Source organism: Emys orbicularis, chromosome 2 (genome assembly GCF_028017835.1).
Source record: "Emys orbicularis isolate rEmyOrb1 chromosome 2, rEmyOrb1.hap1, whole genome shotgun sequence".
In the NCBI taxonomy this organism is placed as follows: domain Eukaryota; kingdom Metazoa; phylum Chordata; order Testudines; family Emydidae; genus Emys; species Emys orbicularis.
In genome coordinates, this window is record NC_088684.1 from 82,324,768 (window position 1) to 82,342,940 (window position 18,173).

At 43.8% G+C, this 18,173-nt stretch overlaps 1 protein-coding gene across 1 annotated transcript in view; it reads left to right on the forward strand.

Moving 5' to 3' along the window:
• Positions 1-5,423: 5,423 nt before the first annotated feature.
• TMEM241 (transmembrane protein 241) overlaps positions 5,424-18,173 on the forward strand; it is a 110,960-nt gene continuing 98,210 nt past the window's right edge. The window contains exons 1-3 of the mRNA XM_065399764.1: positions 5,424-5,495; positions 10,351-10,397; positions 14,366-14,443. Of these exons, the coding sequence (XP_065255836.1) occupies positions 5,424-5,495; positions 10,351-10,397; positions 14,366-14,443 (197 nt within the window). The remainder of the gene's footprint in view (positions 5,496-10,350; positions 10,398-14,365; positions 14,444-18,173) is intronic.

Consider the following 18,173-nt stretch of genomic DNA (forward strand, 5'->3'; position numbering starts at 1 on the left):
CACCAGTCGCTCACTCCTCTCCGGTTCCCCTCCTCCGAGGTCCCCCCCCCCCCCCACTCATGCCTGGCTCGCCCCTCTCCACCCCCTGCCCCCATCGTTCCCCCCTTAGCTGAGTTGCTCCAGCATTAGCACAGCAGCAGTCCCAGTCAGTGAGAGGCAGAACCACTTTTAAAAGTGATGCTGGCCCACCCTGTTCCGGCAGGTGGGGGGGCCTGGGAAAGGGGGCAGAGAGGCGCAAGTGGTGGACACGGGGGCTCAGGGGAAGAGGTGGAGTGGGAGTGGGAAGAGCTGGAGTGAGGGCAGGGCCTGGGGGGGAAAAGGCTGAGCGGGAGCAGGGCCTCGGGGCAGAGCATGGGTGTGGCCATGGTCCGGGCGCTGGTGGCCCCTTCACTTCTCGGCGCTTTGGGTGGCGGTGCTCCATTTCTTGCCCCATTTGGGGAGGCTTAGACTCCCCATGCATCTTATATCTGCTGCCCATGGCTAAGAGTTATAACGTGGTTTTCTGTTCCTCCTTCTCAAGCCCTTTTGTATGCAGGGCCGGCTCGAGGCACCAGCGTGCCAAGCATGTGCTTGGGGCGGCTTTTTTCAAGGGGCGGCATTCTGGCCCTTCTTTTTTTTTTTTTTTTTTGCTTCGGTGGCGGCACTCCGTCTTTTTTGTTGTTGTTGTTGTTGCTTGGGGCGGCAAAAAACCTGGAGCCGGCCCTGTTTGTATGGAGAGAGGTAGGCACCTAACTTATTCAGAGAAGAAACTGCTTAGGTGCTATGCCCTAAGCCAGGGGTTCTCACACCAAATGTTTTGGTGGCCTCAGAGTGCGGCTACCAACTCTTGCTGGTGGCCGCTCCGACAATTTTCCCTAAAATACTTAATTAACTTTAGGAAAAACAAATAAATATGCACATATACATGTCCAAATCATTGTAATTTATCTATGTTGTGGTTGGGTTTTTTTGCTGACTCAATAATAAGAATAATGTATAGTTGTCTCTATTCTTTACTGGACCAAAACAGAATAGAAACACAAATAAGGTGCTTTGAACATTCTTGTTTTTTTTCTTGGTGTTTCTTTTGCTTTTTGGGGTTGTTTTTTTTAAAGACTTGATAGCTATAAGTAAGTCTGCTCTGAAAAGTGATATTTGTATGTTTGTTAATATCACTTTTCACAGCAGACTTACTCAGCCCCGGCAAGCTCAGGGACAAATTAAGCCCTAAATGGGGAGGTGGGTACAGACGTAGCAGGGGCCAGGGGTGATGGGGCACTGGGGGAGGCAGTGGGGGCCACAGGTGATGGGGGAGTGAGTTTGGGGCCCGAGCCCGCCACCGCGCAGTCAGGGAACAGAGCCCAAAGCCCTACAGCCAGGGGACAGGGCCTGGGGGCTGCTGCTTTGCCCCCCCCCCCCAAATCACTGCCTAGGAGGCTGTGGCCACAAGAAAAGCCCCCACAGTGGCCGCATTTGAGCAACACTGCCCCCTGTATTCACACCCAACACACTACTGTAATAATCTTTGTACAAAATATGCCTTATGAGGTATCATTTGAAAAACAATAACTCACTAATCATTAATATTCTTGTATGAAGTATGCACATGTGTATTAAGAGGTATAGATAGATGCTAGAATTATGATTAAAGTGTGCTTAAACCAGGCCTACTAGGGGAGTTGTTAAACAGGTCTGCCCTAGACAAACAAAGGAATGTGTTTTCTTCTCTGATCAGCAGCCTGGTCATCAGGCAGAGACAATGAAGGTACATTTACATATCAAGTAAACAAAACTGTCAAGTTAACAACTGGTGGAAGAGGCAGCATGGTGTCTATGCCCCAGCAAGAGAGAGAAGCTTGGCCTGGGTTTTTACTTTTCAAAGAATACACTGCAAAGGCGTACTGATCTATAAACACAAGGGGGCTGAGCCTGACATGATAAGTGATTGAATCAACTGATTGTATACAATATTACTGTATTATAAAAATTTATTAAGTGAGGTGTTTTATGAAAGCCTCTGACACACTGGTGATTAATATAATTGTGAAATGTATGTATTAATAATATATGGGGAAATATGGATACATAATGATATTATGCTTTGGTCTGAGGCAGGTTCTCTCCCAGACATGAGAGAAGGCAGCTATCTACCTGTCTATTAAGATTAATCAAGGTGTGAGCAAATACAATGGAAGCCCCATTTGCATAGAACAGCATGATATCATCCTGCCTCTTGAGGCAAACTCATTGAACTTCAGAAGATATAAGCAAAGCCAGAAGCTATCTTTGGCATCCATCATCAGACAGACACAAGGAGACAGAGCTCTTGCAACCTGAGAAAGATGGTTCTTTCAACCAAGGGAGAGGGGTGTGTGAAGTCTCTGGGAACTGAATATAGGTGAGAAACCTGCTGAGACAAAGATCTTTCACATAGGGAGACAAGGGAAACTAGTGCCTTGTATTTCTGTGGAAGGTCCTGACTGAGGGAAAGTCAGCCATGTCTGGGAAGAAAGAAGACTGGTGGGAGAAACCATCTTGAACAAAGACTGTACCTTGCTAGGTTAAATTTTAGACTTTTAGATGCATGTTTTTACTTTTATTTGCTTGTATCTATCGCTACTTTTATTTCTTTTACTTGGCATCACTTAACCTATGTCCTATTGTTAATAAATTTGTTTTATTTTTACTATAAACCAACTCAGTGCGGTGGTTAAAGGGAAGGGTGTATTTACCTTCAGTTAAGGTAATAATCTGTGATGTACTTTTTCATCTCTTTAAAGGAACAAATAAACCTTATTATTTCACTGAACTGTTCAGGAGTGGGCTGAACATTGTAGAGCACATGGTTTTGGGAAATCTTGGGACTGGGAGTGTGTAGGGGTCACCTTGCAGATTGTAACCAAGACTGGTGAAAGCCAGCGTGGGGCTGTAGACAGGTTTCTAGGGTCAGAGCTGCTGAACCAGAGGTATCTAGCATACAGATAGACACTAAGGGTATGACCTGCATGCTTAGAGGCTGGCTGTGAGTATCCCAGGCTGGGAGCTACAGCAGCAAAGCATTGTAAGGCATCCAGGGTTACAGGGCATGTGGGACACAATGCCTCACTGGTCTGGATTGCACCCCAAGCTCAGTGACAGGTGCCTAAGCCATCTAACTCCAGGAAACGGGTTCCCATTTGTTGATCACTAAGCAGAGATAGGCACCTTGCTGCAGCCTGGATTTAGGTACCTATATCTGAGAGAGAGAGACAGGGCTTAGTACAGTAACTCCCCACTTAACGTCCTCTCGCTTAACGTTGTTTCGGTCTTACGTCCCTGCTCAATTACAGAACATGCTCCGTTTAAAGTTGTGCAATGCTTCGCTATAACGTCGTTTGGCTGCCTGCTTTATCCACAGCTGGCAGCCCCCCTATCAGCTCCCCTATGCCCCCCCACAGCGCCTCCCGCCTGCCGGCAGACCCCGTGGATCAGCGCCTTCCCCTTCCTCCCCCCCGCCTCCTGCCCGCGGCAATCAGCTGGCTTGCGGCATTCAGGAGGGAGGGGGGAGGAGCAAGGACTCGGCGCGCAGGCTCCGCCTCCCTCCCCTGCCTCCCGAATGCCACAAACCAGCTGATTGCCGTGGGCAGGAGGCAGGGGAGGGGGGGGGAGCCTGCGTGCTGAGTCCTCGCACCTCCCCACTCCCTCCTGCCTCCTGAACGCTGCAAGCCAGCTGATTGCTGTGGGCAGGAGCCAGGGGAGGGAGGAGCGAGGACATGGCCTGCAGAGTAAAGGGGGAAGGGGGGGGGGAAGAAGAGGCAGGTTAAGGGTGGGGGCTTGGGGGAAGGGATGGCATGGGTGGGCCAAGGGTTGAGCCCCCCACCCTCGGTGCTTGCAGAGTAGGGGAAGCTGCTGCTGCTGCTGCTGTGCAACGTGCTTCTTCTAGCCTACAGCACCTTCAGCCTCCTTGCCTGCCTCATTGTCTCCAGTGCCAGTGGGTTGTGCCTGTGTGTGGTAAAGCGGGGGCACCTCCCAACTATAGTACTGTACTGTACTGTATGGCAAAAAAAAAAATTCCCTGGAACCTAACCCCCCCAGTTACATTCATTCTTATGGGGAAATTGGATTCGTTTAACATTGTTTCACATAAAGTCGCATTTTTCAGGAACATAACTACAACGTTAAGTGAGGAGTTACTGTATTGGCTTCTCCCATTGGCTAACTTAGGCAGGTCCCCAACTAGTGTGCTGGGTTTTGTGGATCGCATTATATGGCATCTATCTTCCCCCATTCATTGTATAGGGAGGTTAGATCTCTAAAGCAGCCATTGTGAATTGCAGTGTTATCCCTGTGATTTCTAGGAGTCTAAAGGTTAGGTGTTGTGATGCTGAGCATTGCAATGCCTAAGTCCCTTTGTAGATCCAGGCCTATGAGTCCAACCAATGGTGCAGGGCTCAGAGGAAGCTGTTAAAACTTCTAAAGCTACCTAACATAGCTTTTCTATATGTAAAAATGTCATTTCTTTAAGGTCTGATATCTTGGATTCTTTCAGGGCTAGAAGTGAGTGCTGCATACCCCATTTTGAACATGGGAATCTTCCTTTCACGTTGGGATCATGATCCCATTTCAGGCCCATCAGGGCCATTACATACAGAACTCCAACACTTTCTCTCTCGAGAAAAGCTGGCACTGGGCCATGACTGAATTTTGCCCACACTGGGCCTCAGATGGGGTAATTATTTTGGGAAATCACATATTTTTGGGATGAAAAGGAGGAAACCTTCTGCGGCAATATTATTTTTTTTAAAAAAGCAGCTGTTTGAATTTCTCAGAGGTTTGGAAAGTCAGAATACAGCCACGTAAAGGTGTTAAAGGGTGGTTAGAGGGGTTTCCAGTTGTGCTATGTAAACTTGATTGAACTAATCTGGTTTAAAAACAACAACACCTTATTTCATTATGTAGACAAGCGTGTGAAGCTTAATAGAGAATGTGATCTTTTCTATAATTTTTGAACCGTTATAGAATTCTAGAGCAGGGATGTAATTCCCAAAGACATTCTGTAGGATGGTTTCCCAAAAACAACCTATGGAAAGGTTATCATTCGCTATTAAAATCTGTAGGCATTTATTTTCCACAATCAGCTGGAGTGTGAGAGAATCGTGAGTGTGAGAACCACCCCAGTGTAAGAAGTGTGTGTGCCAGCAGTGCGGGTGGTGATGGGGAGAGTGAGCATGTCTGTGTCTCATCTCTTGAATGCGTTTCCTCTGGCAAGAGGGAGCATCGCCCCTTTAAGAAGGCAGTTCCTCAGGAGGTTGTTCTTGTGCCTATTGGAGCAATCATAGAGCAACGTGTCTCTGTCATGGCAGCTACTCCAGGTGGCAGTTTCCTGAGCACTGTCTCCAGTTGATCACAGCAGGAAGAACCAGTGCCTCATCTTCCTCACCCGGACGGGGGAAATGCTGTGACAGATGTATTTAAAGAGACCTGCAGCTGGTCTCTCCTTCTGTCTCTTCTATTTGGCTTCTTATTTCACCAACAAGGTGAGGACGAGGGAGCTGTAAGTTGGTTTGTATTGATTGATTGATTGATTGCCTGAGCATTCCTTTTCTAATTCACCTCCCTGGATTTTCTCCCAGATCTGACAGGAGGGAGGCTAACGGCATTTCTTTCTCCTCTCAGCATCTTTCCTTGCCTGCTGAAAGAGGAGGAGCTGCTATTTCACTTTCAGTTTCTCTTGAGAATTGAGAGACTCCAGCTGGTCATAGTCAGCTGCATACAAAACCCCTTCCTCCTTGCAAATAGTCCTTGTGCACAGAGGGATCGGGAAGGGGTCCTTGTATTGTTGAGACTTCCAGCCCCTATATATGAGGGAGACACCCAACAGAAACCCCAAACCCCATATTAAAAGGATGCATCTCTGCGGCTGTATCTCCCTTTAAAAGAACAGCCCAGCGGCAAGAAGCCAAAAAATATAACAGTTCCTTCACTTTTTATACCCAACCTCTGTCCCGCCCCCAGAAAGCAGAGAGGGGGAAAGTTAGGTCGAAGGAAAAGCTGAAAGTGATAGGAGGCATTAGGGGCTATTTGTAAAAACACAGATTACAAAGTTAGTGTAAGGCAGAGAATAAAGCCTTGGACAAATGAGTGAAGTGTGGCTCTGTGGGGGAAAGGGGCTGGGAAGAATTAAACAAGTATTAATTACCGTTATGATTACTGTACAGTACTTTCACTGAAGTGTGACTGCCATTTTATATTTCTTCTCACTTTTTAAAAACTTCTTTGGAAGCTTGAAATTGAAACATGAGGCTTCATTATCTTTCCACCAATTCCAGTGTAAAGCAGGAGTAACTGCACAGAAGTCAGTGGAATTATAGCTGTGTACATTAGATGAGAACCAGGCTCCTGGTTTCTTAATGTAATCCTTAACCATTATTATTGTTCTAGTATTGCTCATGAGTGCACTTCCTCCTCTTCCCCCCCCCCCCCCAAGAAGAATTGAAATGTTTAAAATCCTCTCAAAATTTTTACTGGAATTAAAAAAAAAAAAGAAAGAAAAGAAAAAAGTGGGTCTAATTTTGGGCTTCTGACATCTGAGATTATCCTTGCAATACAATGTAAGGCTTGTAAATATAGTAACTGTTAACTTACAGAGGCAGACAAACACTGATAGCAGTAAAAAAAGGCACAAAACTGAGAATTATACTGATTAGTAAAAGTTTGCCAGTCCCTCCAAAATTAGGGCTGCAACATAAATGAAATCTCAGCTTCTCAGCTAAAGCTCTAGTGGGTTTCTATTTGCTGTTGTGGGGATATGATTGTTCATGATTTCATGCACATCCGAGCCTCATTCAGCTGGCTCCATTTTCAAAGATGTGAAAATAAGCAACATTTTCAAGGTATGTAAATTGTAATATCCTGCTTACTTACAAGAGTGAAGGGAGGGCCTCTTTGCAGTGCAAACAAAAAATGTTGGCTACAGAGCCAGTAGTTATATTGCTTTGACAGTGTTAGTTTAATATTCCTGTAAGGCTATTATTAGCTGCCTGGCAAATATAGAAAGCGGAGGTGGTAAAGACCTGATATGTGATGTAGTCCTTATGCTTTCAACATAGGATTAAGTGTATACCAGAAGGCACAGTAGCCACCATTAAAAATAGAATGGTAGCTTAGTAGTTGCAACATTCATTAGGGAATACTGCAAACACCAAGGTACCTTATCCAAGACAAAACTGCCAGAGTTTTAAAGGGTGATCATGGTAGCTAAGCAAAGCTTAATATCCATTGTAGATTTAATATCATTAAGCTGTAAATTCAGTGCAAAAATCTACTTTCCACTGTGCTCTCTTATTGATGTCATTGGAAGTTCCATGAAGAAATAGAAGGAAAAATATGCCAGAGTGCACACTGTGGATGAGAATTTTTATAGCCTAAACTTATTCCAAAATTGTTTTATTTGTTCGCTAAGTACCTGAGTTTGTGTATTATGTAGCTTCAATTCCACATTCTGAGTTTCACAGGTTTATTTTGAATGCCTGTAGCCCAGGGTTGATGGCATCAGTAAGTCTGTGATTCTGCTGTCAATGAGAATGGTGAAAATTAGTGGTAATTTCACTGAAGCCAGTGGAATTCTAGTGGTAAAATGGACACAAGTGAGATCAGAATCAATCCCAGAGTTTCTATTTTGAGTGTCACATAACTGTGGGGAAACTATGGTAGCCTCTTCTTATTTTCTCTTCCAGAGGGTGCCTCTTGTGGCACTGGTGCAGACACTTTGCAAGAAGAGACACCATTGTTTGTACAACAAAGGTGTGTGGAAATCCTTAGGAGAGATGGAGAAATGTAGTTTTTCATGAAGACACAATGTAAAATCCCCCTCCACCTCCCGCGGCTTCTGAGTTTGTCCCACACACGTTCTATTAAGAATGTCAAGGAGGGTTGACGTAGCAGGTAGGAACTGAAAGGGACCAAAACAGCAGCTGTGTTGTAGGGTGTTGGGCTGCAGAAAGTGCTAGGGTAAATATATTTTAGATAAGATAAACAGAGCTCCCTCACACACCTAAAAATTGTTTATGGCTTTAATGCAGAAAAGTTAAAAGATAATCAGAATAGGGCATTTTCATTTGTCCCAGGCACTGCATGAACAAGAGCAAAGAAAGAAAGAAAGACACTTGTGCTTTAAACCAAGACATATATCAACTCTGAAGAGTATCTGTAAAATGCCACTTTCTTACTCAGACCTCCGCCCAGTGTGTATTGAAGTCATTTCTTTAGTAACAAAATATAGGGGCCAATTCCTGCAAGAGATTCACATCCTCCATGCCCATTAAAGGCAATGGGTGTTGAGTTTTGCTCAGCTCCTTCCAAGATTATGCCAATAGGTTTTTGCTACTCTTTACTCCTGAAGGCATTACAGAGCAACTATTGTTAAGACTGCAAGCTGGATTCTTTTCTGGCTCATGCATCAATAGGTTTGTTAGTTAAATTTCATCCGCAGGGCTAAATTCTACTTTCATTTACACCTGTACAACCTAATTGTTGCAATTATTCACATACTCATCTGAAAAAATGTGTAGCAGGCATATTTATTCACATCACAACTGAAAAGTTAGCTTGGAGTATGTATTTAGTTTCACTGCGAGGCAAGCTGCATAAAGACACATCTGAAACCCTCGATACCCAATATTAGAATACATACTGGTCAGGTGGGGACGTGGATAGAAAGTGTAATGGACTGGATGATCAAACAGATTTTCATTTCTCCAAGTTCTACAATTCTACTTGTAACTTTTATTTATAAGAATCATGAATAGTATATGAGAAGTGAGGGTATCTTTTGCATACATATGTTGGTTAAATTTGGAGCCTGTGGTTTCAACCAAAGACACACATCTTTGGACTCTATATTATTAAAATGTCAGTAACAAGTCTGCATTACATTATGTCCAGTAATGATATAGCTAGGAAACCCAACCAGGATTGACTGAACTAGATGAGATTAACTGGGCCTACTCACATGCTTATAACCCTGTTAATGTCATTGAGGCTCTAAGTGGTAACTTGTAAAAGTGCATGGCTGGAGTCCTAGCACAGAGCCAAAAATTACTCCATATGATTCCACTGCAGGTCTGGAAGCCCCAAAACGATCATCAGGGTTCAGCCAAATTTCAGGTTCAAAGGCTAAGGCTCACTAGCACTGGATCTTAATCAAGAGTTTTATTTAAATCTTCTCCAAGAGTTCTCGCCATTCCAGGGAACATAAGGCCACTCACAGTCCCTGAACAGACTACAATCAGAGTCTCTCACCCTCCATACTGTTCAGTGCTGAGCCCTGTAGGCAGAGTCTTCTTAGCCTGTTGTCTAAGCAAAGTATGATCCTTACAGGGAATAAATGTCTCTGCTAGCACCCAATGCCTTACTTCTTAATAATACGGTCCACTTGCCTGCTCCTCCCTTTAGCACAGACAGCTTGTATTATCCCTTTTGGGGCTGGCTAGCGGTGCTGGAACAATTTGTATAGTGGGGGTGCTGAGAGTCATTGAACCAAACTGTAAACCCTGTACATAATGGAAACCACTTTAGGCCAGGGGGTGCGGCAGCACCCCTAGTTCCAGCATCTATGGGTGTGGCAGGAATTTTTCCTTCCTTCTGAGAAAGTTTAACTCCTTCCTCCCCTTTACTGGGGATGGTGTTTATAAACCTTGTCATAGCAAGTACTTAGATGCTGCATAGGCATAAGTGATGGCAGATTTTAGCTCCTTATTTGCAGAGGCACATATGTGGGAAATCACCCTAGCATCCACATCCCACACATACTGATCTGCTAAAACATTCTAAAGAAACAACATTAATGGTTCTTCTGTAGCATGTTACATTTCCAAAGCACTTTCCAAACACTAGTTAATATTCCATATAAACTATACTAACCACACTGAAATTGCAAAGTGCAGTGCTCATCATCAAGAAATGGCAACGTTAACATGCCCATTCAACCCTTCCTCAGCCCCAGGATGGGCATACAATATGATAGTTTTAATTACATTGTCATATATTTTTTTTCCTCCAGATCCTTGCCTCATGTGCAGTGTGGAAGGTGCTCAGTGAATGTGACAGCTGTCCAATATTTATATTTTTCTCCATTGTTCAATATGCAGCCCTCAGCCTTTATTTACTCTAATGCCATGTAACTCCTGCACTGAATGAGGCAGGGTCCAACACATCTGAAATGCTAAGAACAGTTCTGCACTGGGGATGTGTGTCTAATTGCACTGATTTTAGAATTCCTTGCTCATGCTTTCTTCTGTAGAAGTTTCTTGTACTCCATTGCTTCGTGAATGTCTGTTAATGTTATAACACCATGGATGTGTAATGTTCATTAACTTGGTATTTGTTTTCCAGTATGTCCTGTCTGTCCTGAAATTCACCTACCCTACCCTTTTTCAAGGGTAAGTACCATTTGAAAAACACATTTGTTTGAAATATGACTCTAATCAGTATTGTCTAGCTGTTCCATGCCGAAGCTAACTTTAGCATCTCCTGTCATTACAGGCTTTTCTTGTCTAGAAAACATACTCCATGTAGCCCTAGTAAAGTGTTTGTTAACTTGTCTATGTTTAATATTAATGTCATCCTGGTAAAGTATCTGTTTACAAAATCAACAGCCTCTCCATCAATTCTAGTTTTCATGGTGGCCTGTTATTTTAACCTAGGAAAGTAGCAATTATAAGATTCCCACACCATTTTAAGAAGTACTGATTTTGGCTTATGTGCATACATGATTTATTTAATTTCTTCCAATACGCTAACAATTAAAGACGAATCTGTATGTAGGCTAACACAAATACAAGGGCACTTTATTTTCAAGCTCAGCCCATTTCTTAATTGTAATTCTGTGTTACAAATCACAACTTTATGCAAAAATAACAGGAGTACTTGTGGCACCTTAGAGACTAACAAATTTATTAGAGCATAAGCTTTCGTGGGCTACAACCCACTTCTTCGGATGCATATGCAAGTGACTCTGACAAGCCTTTTGTTTTGCCCAAGTTACCTGTATTTACTATCACTGCTGTCATCAATTTATAAAAGACATTGAGTGAAATCCTGGCCCATTGACGTTAATGGAGGTCAGGATTTCACCATCATTTTTGTCCTCTTGGCATATGTGACCTGCCAATAGTGTTTATGGAGAGTGGATATTTTCAAGTCCTGGACCATTACCTAACTTTTTCTGTCTTTCCCCCCCTCCCCCCTTTACTGTGATGAACCCCTGTGAATCTCCATTTTCTTTGAGGCCTGTGAGGGCTATTACTCTAAAGAAGAGTTATGATTTTTTTTTTCAGGAGTCTGCTCTACTGTCAATGTGTGTACAAATTACTTTATATTACTGTTTCACCCAAGAAGCCTGGTCATGGACCAGGACCCCACTATACTAGGCACTGTACACACACGCAATAACACTTCAATTTTTCTGGGATGAAGTGTGTGTGAGGGGAGTATGTGAAAGACAAATATGGTAAGTCCTCATTAAAAGTCAGCATTCACTAGCAGTTACCACACTGTGCTATCTGAGTTGCTGTAGTTATTTCCTTTTCCAAGTACACGGAAATAGTGGGCTATCTCATTGTAGTAAAGGTTGGTAAATACTGACTGTTAAAAGGCCTTTGCATGCTATCGCGTTAGATTTGGGAGTAAGTGAGCCGGGGAGAAAAGCGCCTTATCCTCATCATCTCACCCTGCCATAGGTCTGTTGTCATTGCTTGTGTTCTCTGTCTAATGTAGGGTTCTCTCCTGCAAGGTGCTGAGGACCTTCAACTCTCATTGACTTCAACAGGAGTGGTGGGTGCTCTGCACCTTGTAGGATTATCTTCAATACCAGAGGTGAGTTTGCTCTCTGGGACTTGATCCTGCACCATTAACGTTAATGGGAGTTTTGCCATTGACTTGAATGGGAGCAGGATCAAGCCCCTGATGAACATCCGGCTTACCCAGCGTTTACATTATGCCCCTCATCTAAACAAGGTAAAGTGAACTGTTGTAGTTGCACTGATTGTTCTTAGATTACTGCCCACAGGGAACATTATCTGCTTTCCACCAGCATCAGGCTGTAGAGCAGGGATGGGCAAACTTTTTGGCCTGAGGGCCACATCGGGGTTCCGAAACTGTATGGAGGACCGGGTAGGGAAGGCTGTGCCTCCCCAAACAGCCTGGGCCCTGCCCCCATCCACTCCCTCCCACTTCCTGCCCCCTGACTGCCCCCTTCAGAACCTCCGACCCATCCAACCCCCATCTGCTCCTTGTCCCCTGACCGCCCCGAACCTCCACCCCATCCAACCGCCCCTTGCTCCCGATCCCCTGACTGCCCCCTTCCCCGCCCAGAACCTCCACCCTATCCAACCGCCCCCTCTTCCCTGTTCCCTGACTGCCCCCCGGGACCCTCTGCCCCTTATCCAACCCTCCCACTCCCAGCCCCCTTACCATGCTGCTCAGAGCAGCAGGACTGGCAGCCGCGCCGCCCCGCCGGAGCCAGCCACGCTGCCTGGCCGGAGCCAGCCACGCCGCCGCGCTGCCCGGCAGGAGCTCGCAGCCCCGCTGCCCAGAGCGCTGGCGGCATGGCGAGATGAGGCTGTGGGGGAGAGAGAAGAACAACGGGGGAGGAGCCGGGGGCTAGCCTCCCTGGCCGGGAGCTCAAGAGCCGGGCAGAACAGTCCCGCAGGCCAGATGTGGCCTGTGAGCCACTGTTTGCCCACCTCTCCTGTAGAGTGCATTGCATGTGATGGTGTCTTTCTTTTCTTTTTTTGCAACACACCGCTTAAATTGAGTGCTTCACAATGAAAGGACTAACAGGCAAACAAACCCTTTGTGCCTAACAGTTACACAGGCTACAATGGTTTCGCATTACAGCACAGCACACTAAACATTTACTGAATATAAAGCAAATAGTATTCAACCCCCCCCCCCCCCCCCAAAGAAGACTCTGCTAAACCAAAGGAAAAGGAAATGTGCAACATAAAACTAACGCTGAGTATACAGATTTTCTTTTTATAGTTTAAAATAAATTCCCTCAGTCTTTTCATGATTTCACATGCTGTTTCTCTAGTAGGATAGAGAAGGCTCTTCTGATAGGGTAGAGTGTTTAGTTGTTGTGAAATACCAATATAGTGGCAGATCCAGGATGTTTTGGATTTTGTATAAAAAACCAGCCAGTTATGAAGGAGCTCTCTCTAGAAGCTACAGATTAAAGAGTGCTGTGTACAGTCTATGTATTCGTTATTTGATTGTTATGACAGTATGCTTGGCACTATATAGAAGAAAATACAGTTTGTGCCGTAGGGAGTTTACAATCCAGGCCTAGTGTGAGCTACCATGAATAGTCATGTTTGAGTTGATATGTGAAGTCAGTGGGACTACACATGGTATCCCTGGTGCTTACTGCCAGGAATGATCCAACTGAAGCCAGTTGTTGAAGCCTTAGATCCAATAGCGTTTACAGGATTTAAACTTAAACACATGGACAAAAAGAACCCCAAAACCAAAACAACCCTGCCCCCAACAACATGGGAAGACAAAGAGGAAGTTCAATCCCCAAACCCTGTTTATTTAACTGTTTTCTTTTCCCTTCTCCCTTCTATAATATAATGGAACAGAAAGTTAGCATTTGGGTATCATTACCATGCATAGTGCTTATCAGACAAATAAATGGACAGATCCCTGCCTACAGTCTACTTTAACCCAGAGCAAGAGTCCATAAATAAACGGTGTTGGGAGAGTATATGGAAGGACCAAGGTTATAATGTAAGAGAGCAGGGGTGCTAATCTTTAATGTGGTCAGTTCCTTCCTTATAAAGTATATTTGAATACAATTAGATTTGGGGCAGTGGCCAGAGTGATGGATGGGGTGGAGAGATTGAAGGCTAATGAAAAGAAAGGTTTTAAAAGAAAAGAGCAGGGCTGCATGCTGTACAGCAGTGGTGGGCAACCTGCGGCCCGTCAGGGTAATCCGCTGGCGGGCCTCCAGACAGTTTGTTTACATTTGCATGGCCGCCCGCAGACCCCAGTGGCCCGGCCAAGGGGAGCTGCGAGAAGCGACGCGGGCCGTAGGGACGTGCTGGCCGCCACTTCCTGCAGGTCCCATTGGCTGGGAATGGCGAACTGCGGCCACTGGGAGTGGCGGGCGGCCGTGCAAATGTAAACAAACTGTCCGGTGGCCCGCCAGCGGATTACCCTGATAGGCTGCGTGCAGGCCGCAGGTTGCCCATCACTGCTCTACAGGCTCAGGGGTAACATTCCAGGGCTAGGAGGCACGACAAGAAAAGATGCCAAGCCACATATGGGGGAAACCTAACTTCGCTATGGGAAATATGGTTTGTGATTCTTCAAAAACCCACCTGTTTTGGGTTCTGTGTTGTTTCAGGTGGCAGACATTAGTTGGTGGATTTCTGCTCCACGTCTCCTGGAAGCTGGGCTGGGTGGAGATCAGTTGCAGTTCAAGGTACGGTGAACTCTGCAATACGTCATTAATATTTATTTTTTGTTGTTGGACTATGACACAGTTAGGTTTGCTGCAGAGGAAAATATTGAGCTGCCACGTAGGAGCAGATGGAAAGTGAGCACAGTTCAGAGTATAAATGTACGGTTTTCAAACAGACAAACTCGACTTAGCAAAGGCATGAGATGCAGCCTATGGGTGATGTGGAGGTTCAATTTTCCATGAAGAGTGAGTGGTAAAAGGTGGTGCAACCAAGATTTCTTGACTTACATATTTTTGATTGTAATTAAAAAGATACATCTATTTTATTTGATAAAGGAGTGAAATTTTCGTGGTGATATTAGTTGATAGAGCACTTTTGTGTTGAGACCCAAACAATTTGAATAGGGCATTGTAATTCTGGACTCCATAATTTTGAATGGAATCCTTTCTTTTGCAAGTAATGGGCCGAATTCTGCTTTCACTTATGCCCAAGTAACTAGACTGACTTCAGAGAGGTTGCAGGGACGTAGATGGGAACAGAATTTGTCCCAATATGTTTTTATAAGCAATTTGGATAGAGTGGGAATATTTTGGTCCAAAACTCTCATTGACAGGATCAGACCCTTCGGGGAACAGCCTTGTTCTGTTAGTGGTAGTTGGTAACTACAGTTATTAACAAACTTTTATTCTATATGCATTATTTTTCTTTACCCTTAATATATCCTGGAAATACAGAAGAGATGCAGGCATAAGTTACATCCTGTCAATTTTTTTTAAAGTAGGCCTCATTTGGAAATGATTTTTTTTTAATGAAACCAAAATCAAAATTGTTTGTCAATTTTTTTCTTTGAGTTTTTATGGATTGTTGAAAAATTTAAAGCCATACCCAAAACTAAACCGATTTTTTTTTTGTTTCTAATGTTTATTTGTTTCAGTGAAAACCTTGAAAAATGTTGAAGAAAATTTTAGATGAAAACTTTGGATTTTGTTGAAAAGCCATTTTCTATCAAAGAAAAGTTTTGATGGAAAAATTTTGACCAGTTTTTGTGTGTGTTTTGGAAACAAAGCCTTACATCCACTAGATGTCAGTCTGATATAGGGAACTAAATGAGACTAACAACCCCTGAGAGATGAACAGTTGAGAGAATTTCTCCATAGTGTTATGGAGTAGACATTCTCTATTAGTTAATGACTAAATTAAATAACTAGGCATAGCCAATGCTTTAGACTCATTTTGCAAAGCACTGTAATTATATTCCAGTCTTTGTATGAAGTCTCATATTTTGCTCTACCCTTAGGTAGGTACCGCAATTTGTGTAAGACATTTAAGTCCAAATTTTCAGAAATGCTCTTTAATTCTGGGTGGCTTTAATTTTGAGAGCCCATCTTTAGATAGCTAAACTTGGTTTTCAGAGGTGCCAAGTGTCCACATCTCCAAGTGATGCTTCTGGGAGCTGCGTTCAACGCCTCTGAAAAATCAGGTGCATCAAGTAAGGCACCCAAACTTAAAGGGTGCTTTTGAAAAATGTAGCCCCATTAGCTTTGCACTGGAATATCCCTTTCTCCTGCATGTACTTCTGACCCTGAACCCAAGAAATATCTTTTATAAAAGCTAAAAAGCAGCAGATACTGAGTTATATAAAGCATGTGGTTACAAGAAGTTTTCTTTAGCTTTTTGGACACCCCAGTTTATCATCCCCCAACTCCCAAGGCCACCACAGTCACCATTCTCCTACCTGCAAAAAGTTGGGATTTGTAACTCTGTGTGGAACTTGGCTCAGCAAGAAGGGCTCTGTAGAGAGTTGGAGATGTTCCCACCCTTAGGGGCTATGCATAATATCTCCATAGTTACTCAGGGAGTAAGAGACTATGATTCATATTGCATTCACTCAAAGAGAAATGCAGAGCCCTAAGGATCTGATTCAAAACCCACTGAAGTTAATGAGTCTTTCCACTGACTTCAGTGGGCTTTTGATCACATCTTAACAGCCAGGCAGCTGCCTTTTCCTTTCCTGTCTTTGTTACAGTAGTTTACTTCCCTGTATGCATGTCACTGCGTTCTGCTGTCAGTCACGTTAGTACAAGTGACTTGGGCCATGTCTACATTACAGATTTATGTTGACCTAACTTATGTCGGCATGCAGTTATTAAATCGCTTGTGTGGGGGGGCACACTTGGCTCCTTGTATTGGTGGTGTGCGTCCTCACCAGGAGCACTTGTATCGATTGTATTCTCAGTGTGCGGCATTGTGGGACGGCTCCTGAAAGCCAGTAACAGTCAACGTAAGCAACACAGTGTTTACACTGACACTGCATCGACCTAAATACATTGACCATGTGACCTTAGGCCGCTCAGAGAACTGGTGTTACTAAATTGATGTAGAGAGGCACTTACGTCGGCAGGAGCCAAATTTAAGTGAAGACACTTCCACAGATCACAACAGAGAGTCCTGTGGCACCTTTAAGACTAACAGATATATTGGAGCATAAGCTTTCGTGGGTGAATGCCCACTTCGTCGGCTGCAGTTCCACAGATAGGTTGACGCAAGGCAGCTTATGTCAATTTAACCTTGTAGCATAAGCCAGGTCTCAGTGTAACCCAGCCAGCTGCCTCTCATGTGCCCTCTCTTGGCCTAGGGTCATACTACAGGCAGCCTTCTTCAGTTTCCCCTCTTGGACTATTCAAAGAAACGTTACTTGAGGCTTTTTCTTGGTCAAACGTACCCAACATACTGTTACATCATGGGAACTGCTTTTGAAATTCGTTTCCACTGCATTTTGTATGATTGCATTGGAGATATAAACATTTTGGGAATTCCTGAAACTTCACATGGTGGTCAGGGGTTTTTTATTTTTATGTTCCTAATGGGAATCCAGTACTCAAGTTGTGGGGTTTTATTTTTCCAGAGTTCTTCATTCCAGTGGCATAGTTTGCTTTAGGTAGGGATCTGATGTGAACTCATTGGTAGTGCACTACAGTAGGTTCAGATCCTGATCTAGGCAAAATTCCAATTGAAGTCAATAGCCTTAAAAGGTGCATTATTCCTATCAAAATGATCATAACTACCCAATAAACAAGAAAGCCTGGGGATTTCTATGTCTGTGACTTTTAGATCTCCTGGGTTTTTAGTCATGTGTCTTCAAAAGCATATATGAAAAGAAATGTGCAGAAGGAAATGAAACATGATGTTTATGTTTTTCTTTCATTGTATTTGCATAAATCTTTGCACATATATCCTCAGTTCAGCTCATTTTAATTTCACATTCTTCAATGGAGTTTTTTATTTTGCTTTTTGCATCATGTGACTGCACTTTTTGGCTCTTGTCCACAATTCATGAACATGATGTAAACCAGGGGCTTGTTTTGTAGTATTCAATTGACTTTGGAAGAACTAGGATTCCACTCTTTTTAAAAATAAATATTCTGGAGTTACTTCATGATCTGTTAGGCTTGATCCAAAGCCAGCTGAAATCAGTGGAAAAATCCATTTACTTCAATTGACTTTGAATCAGGCCCTTAGTTGCTCCCCCTTCCCCCCCTTATTCAGGATTTGATATCACTCCCACTGAAGTTAACCACTTGCTTGGTGCTTTTCCTCCCCTACCCTCTGAGACTTGCAGAAGAAAACAATTGTGAAGACTCTTCATAAAGGTGAAACTTCAGCCCACAGCACAAAACATGACTAAGAAAAATTAGATCAAGCTGGAATGACTTCATTCGCCCATATTAGTTGTTAAACTGCCTCTAGGAG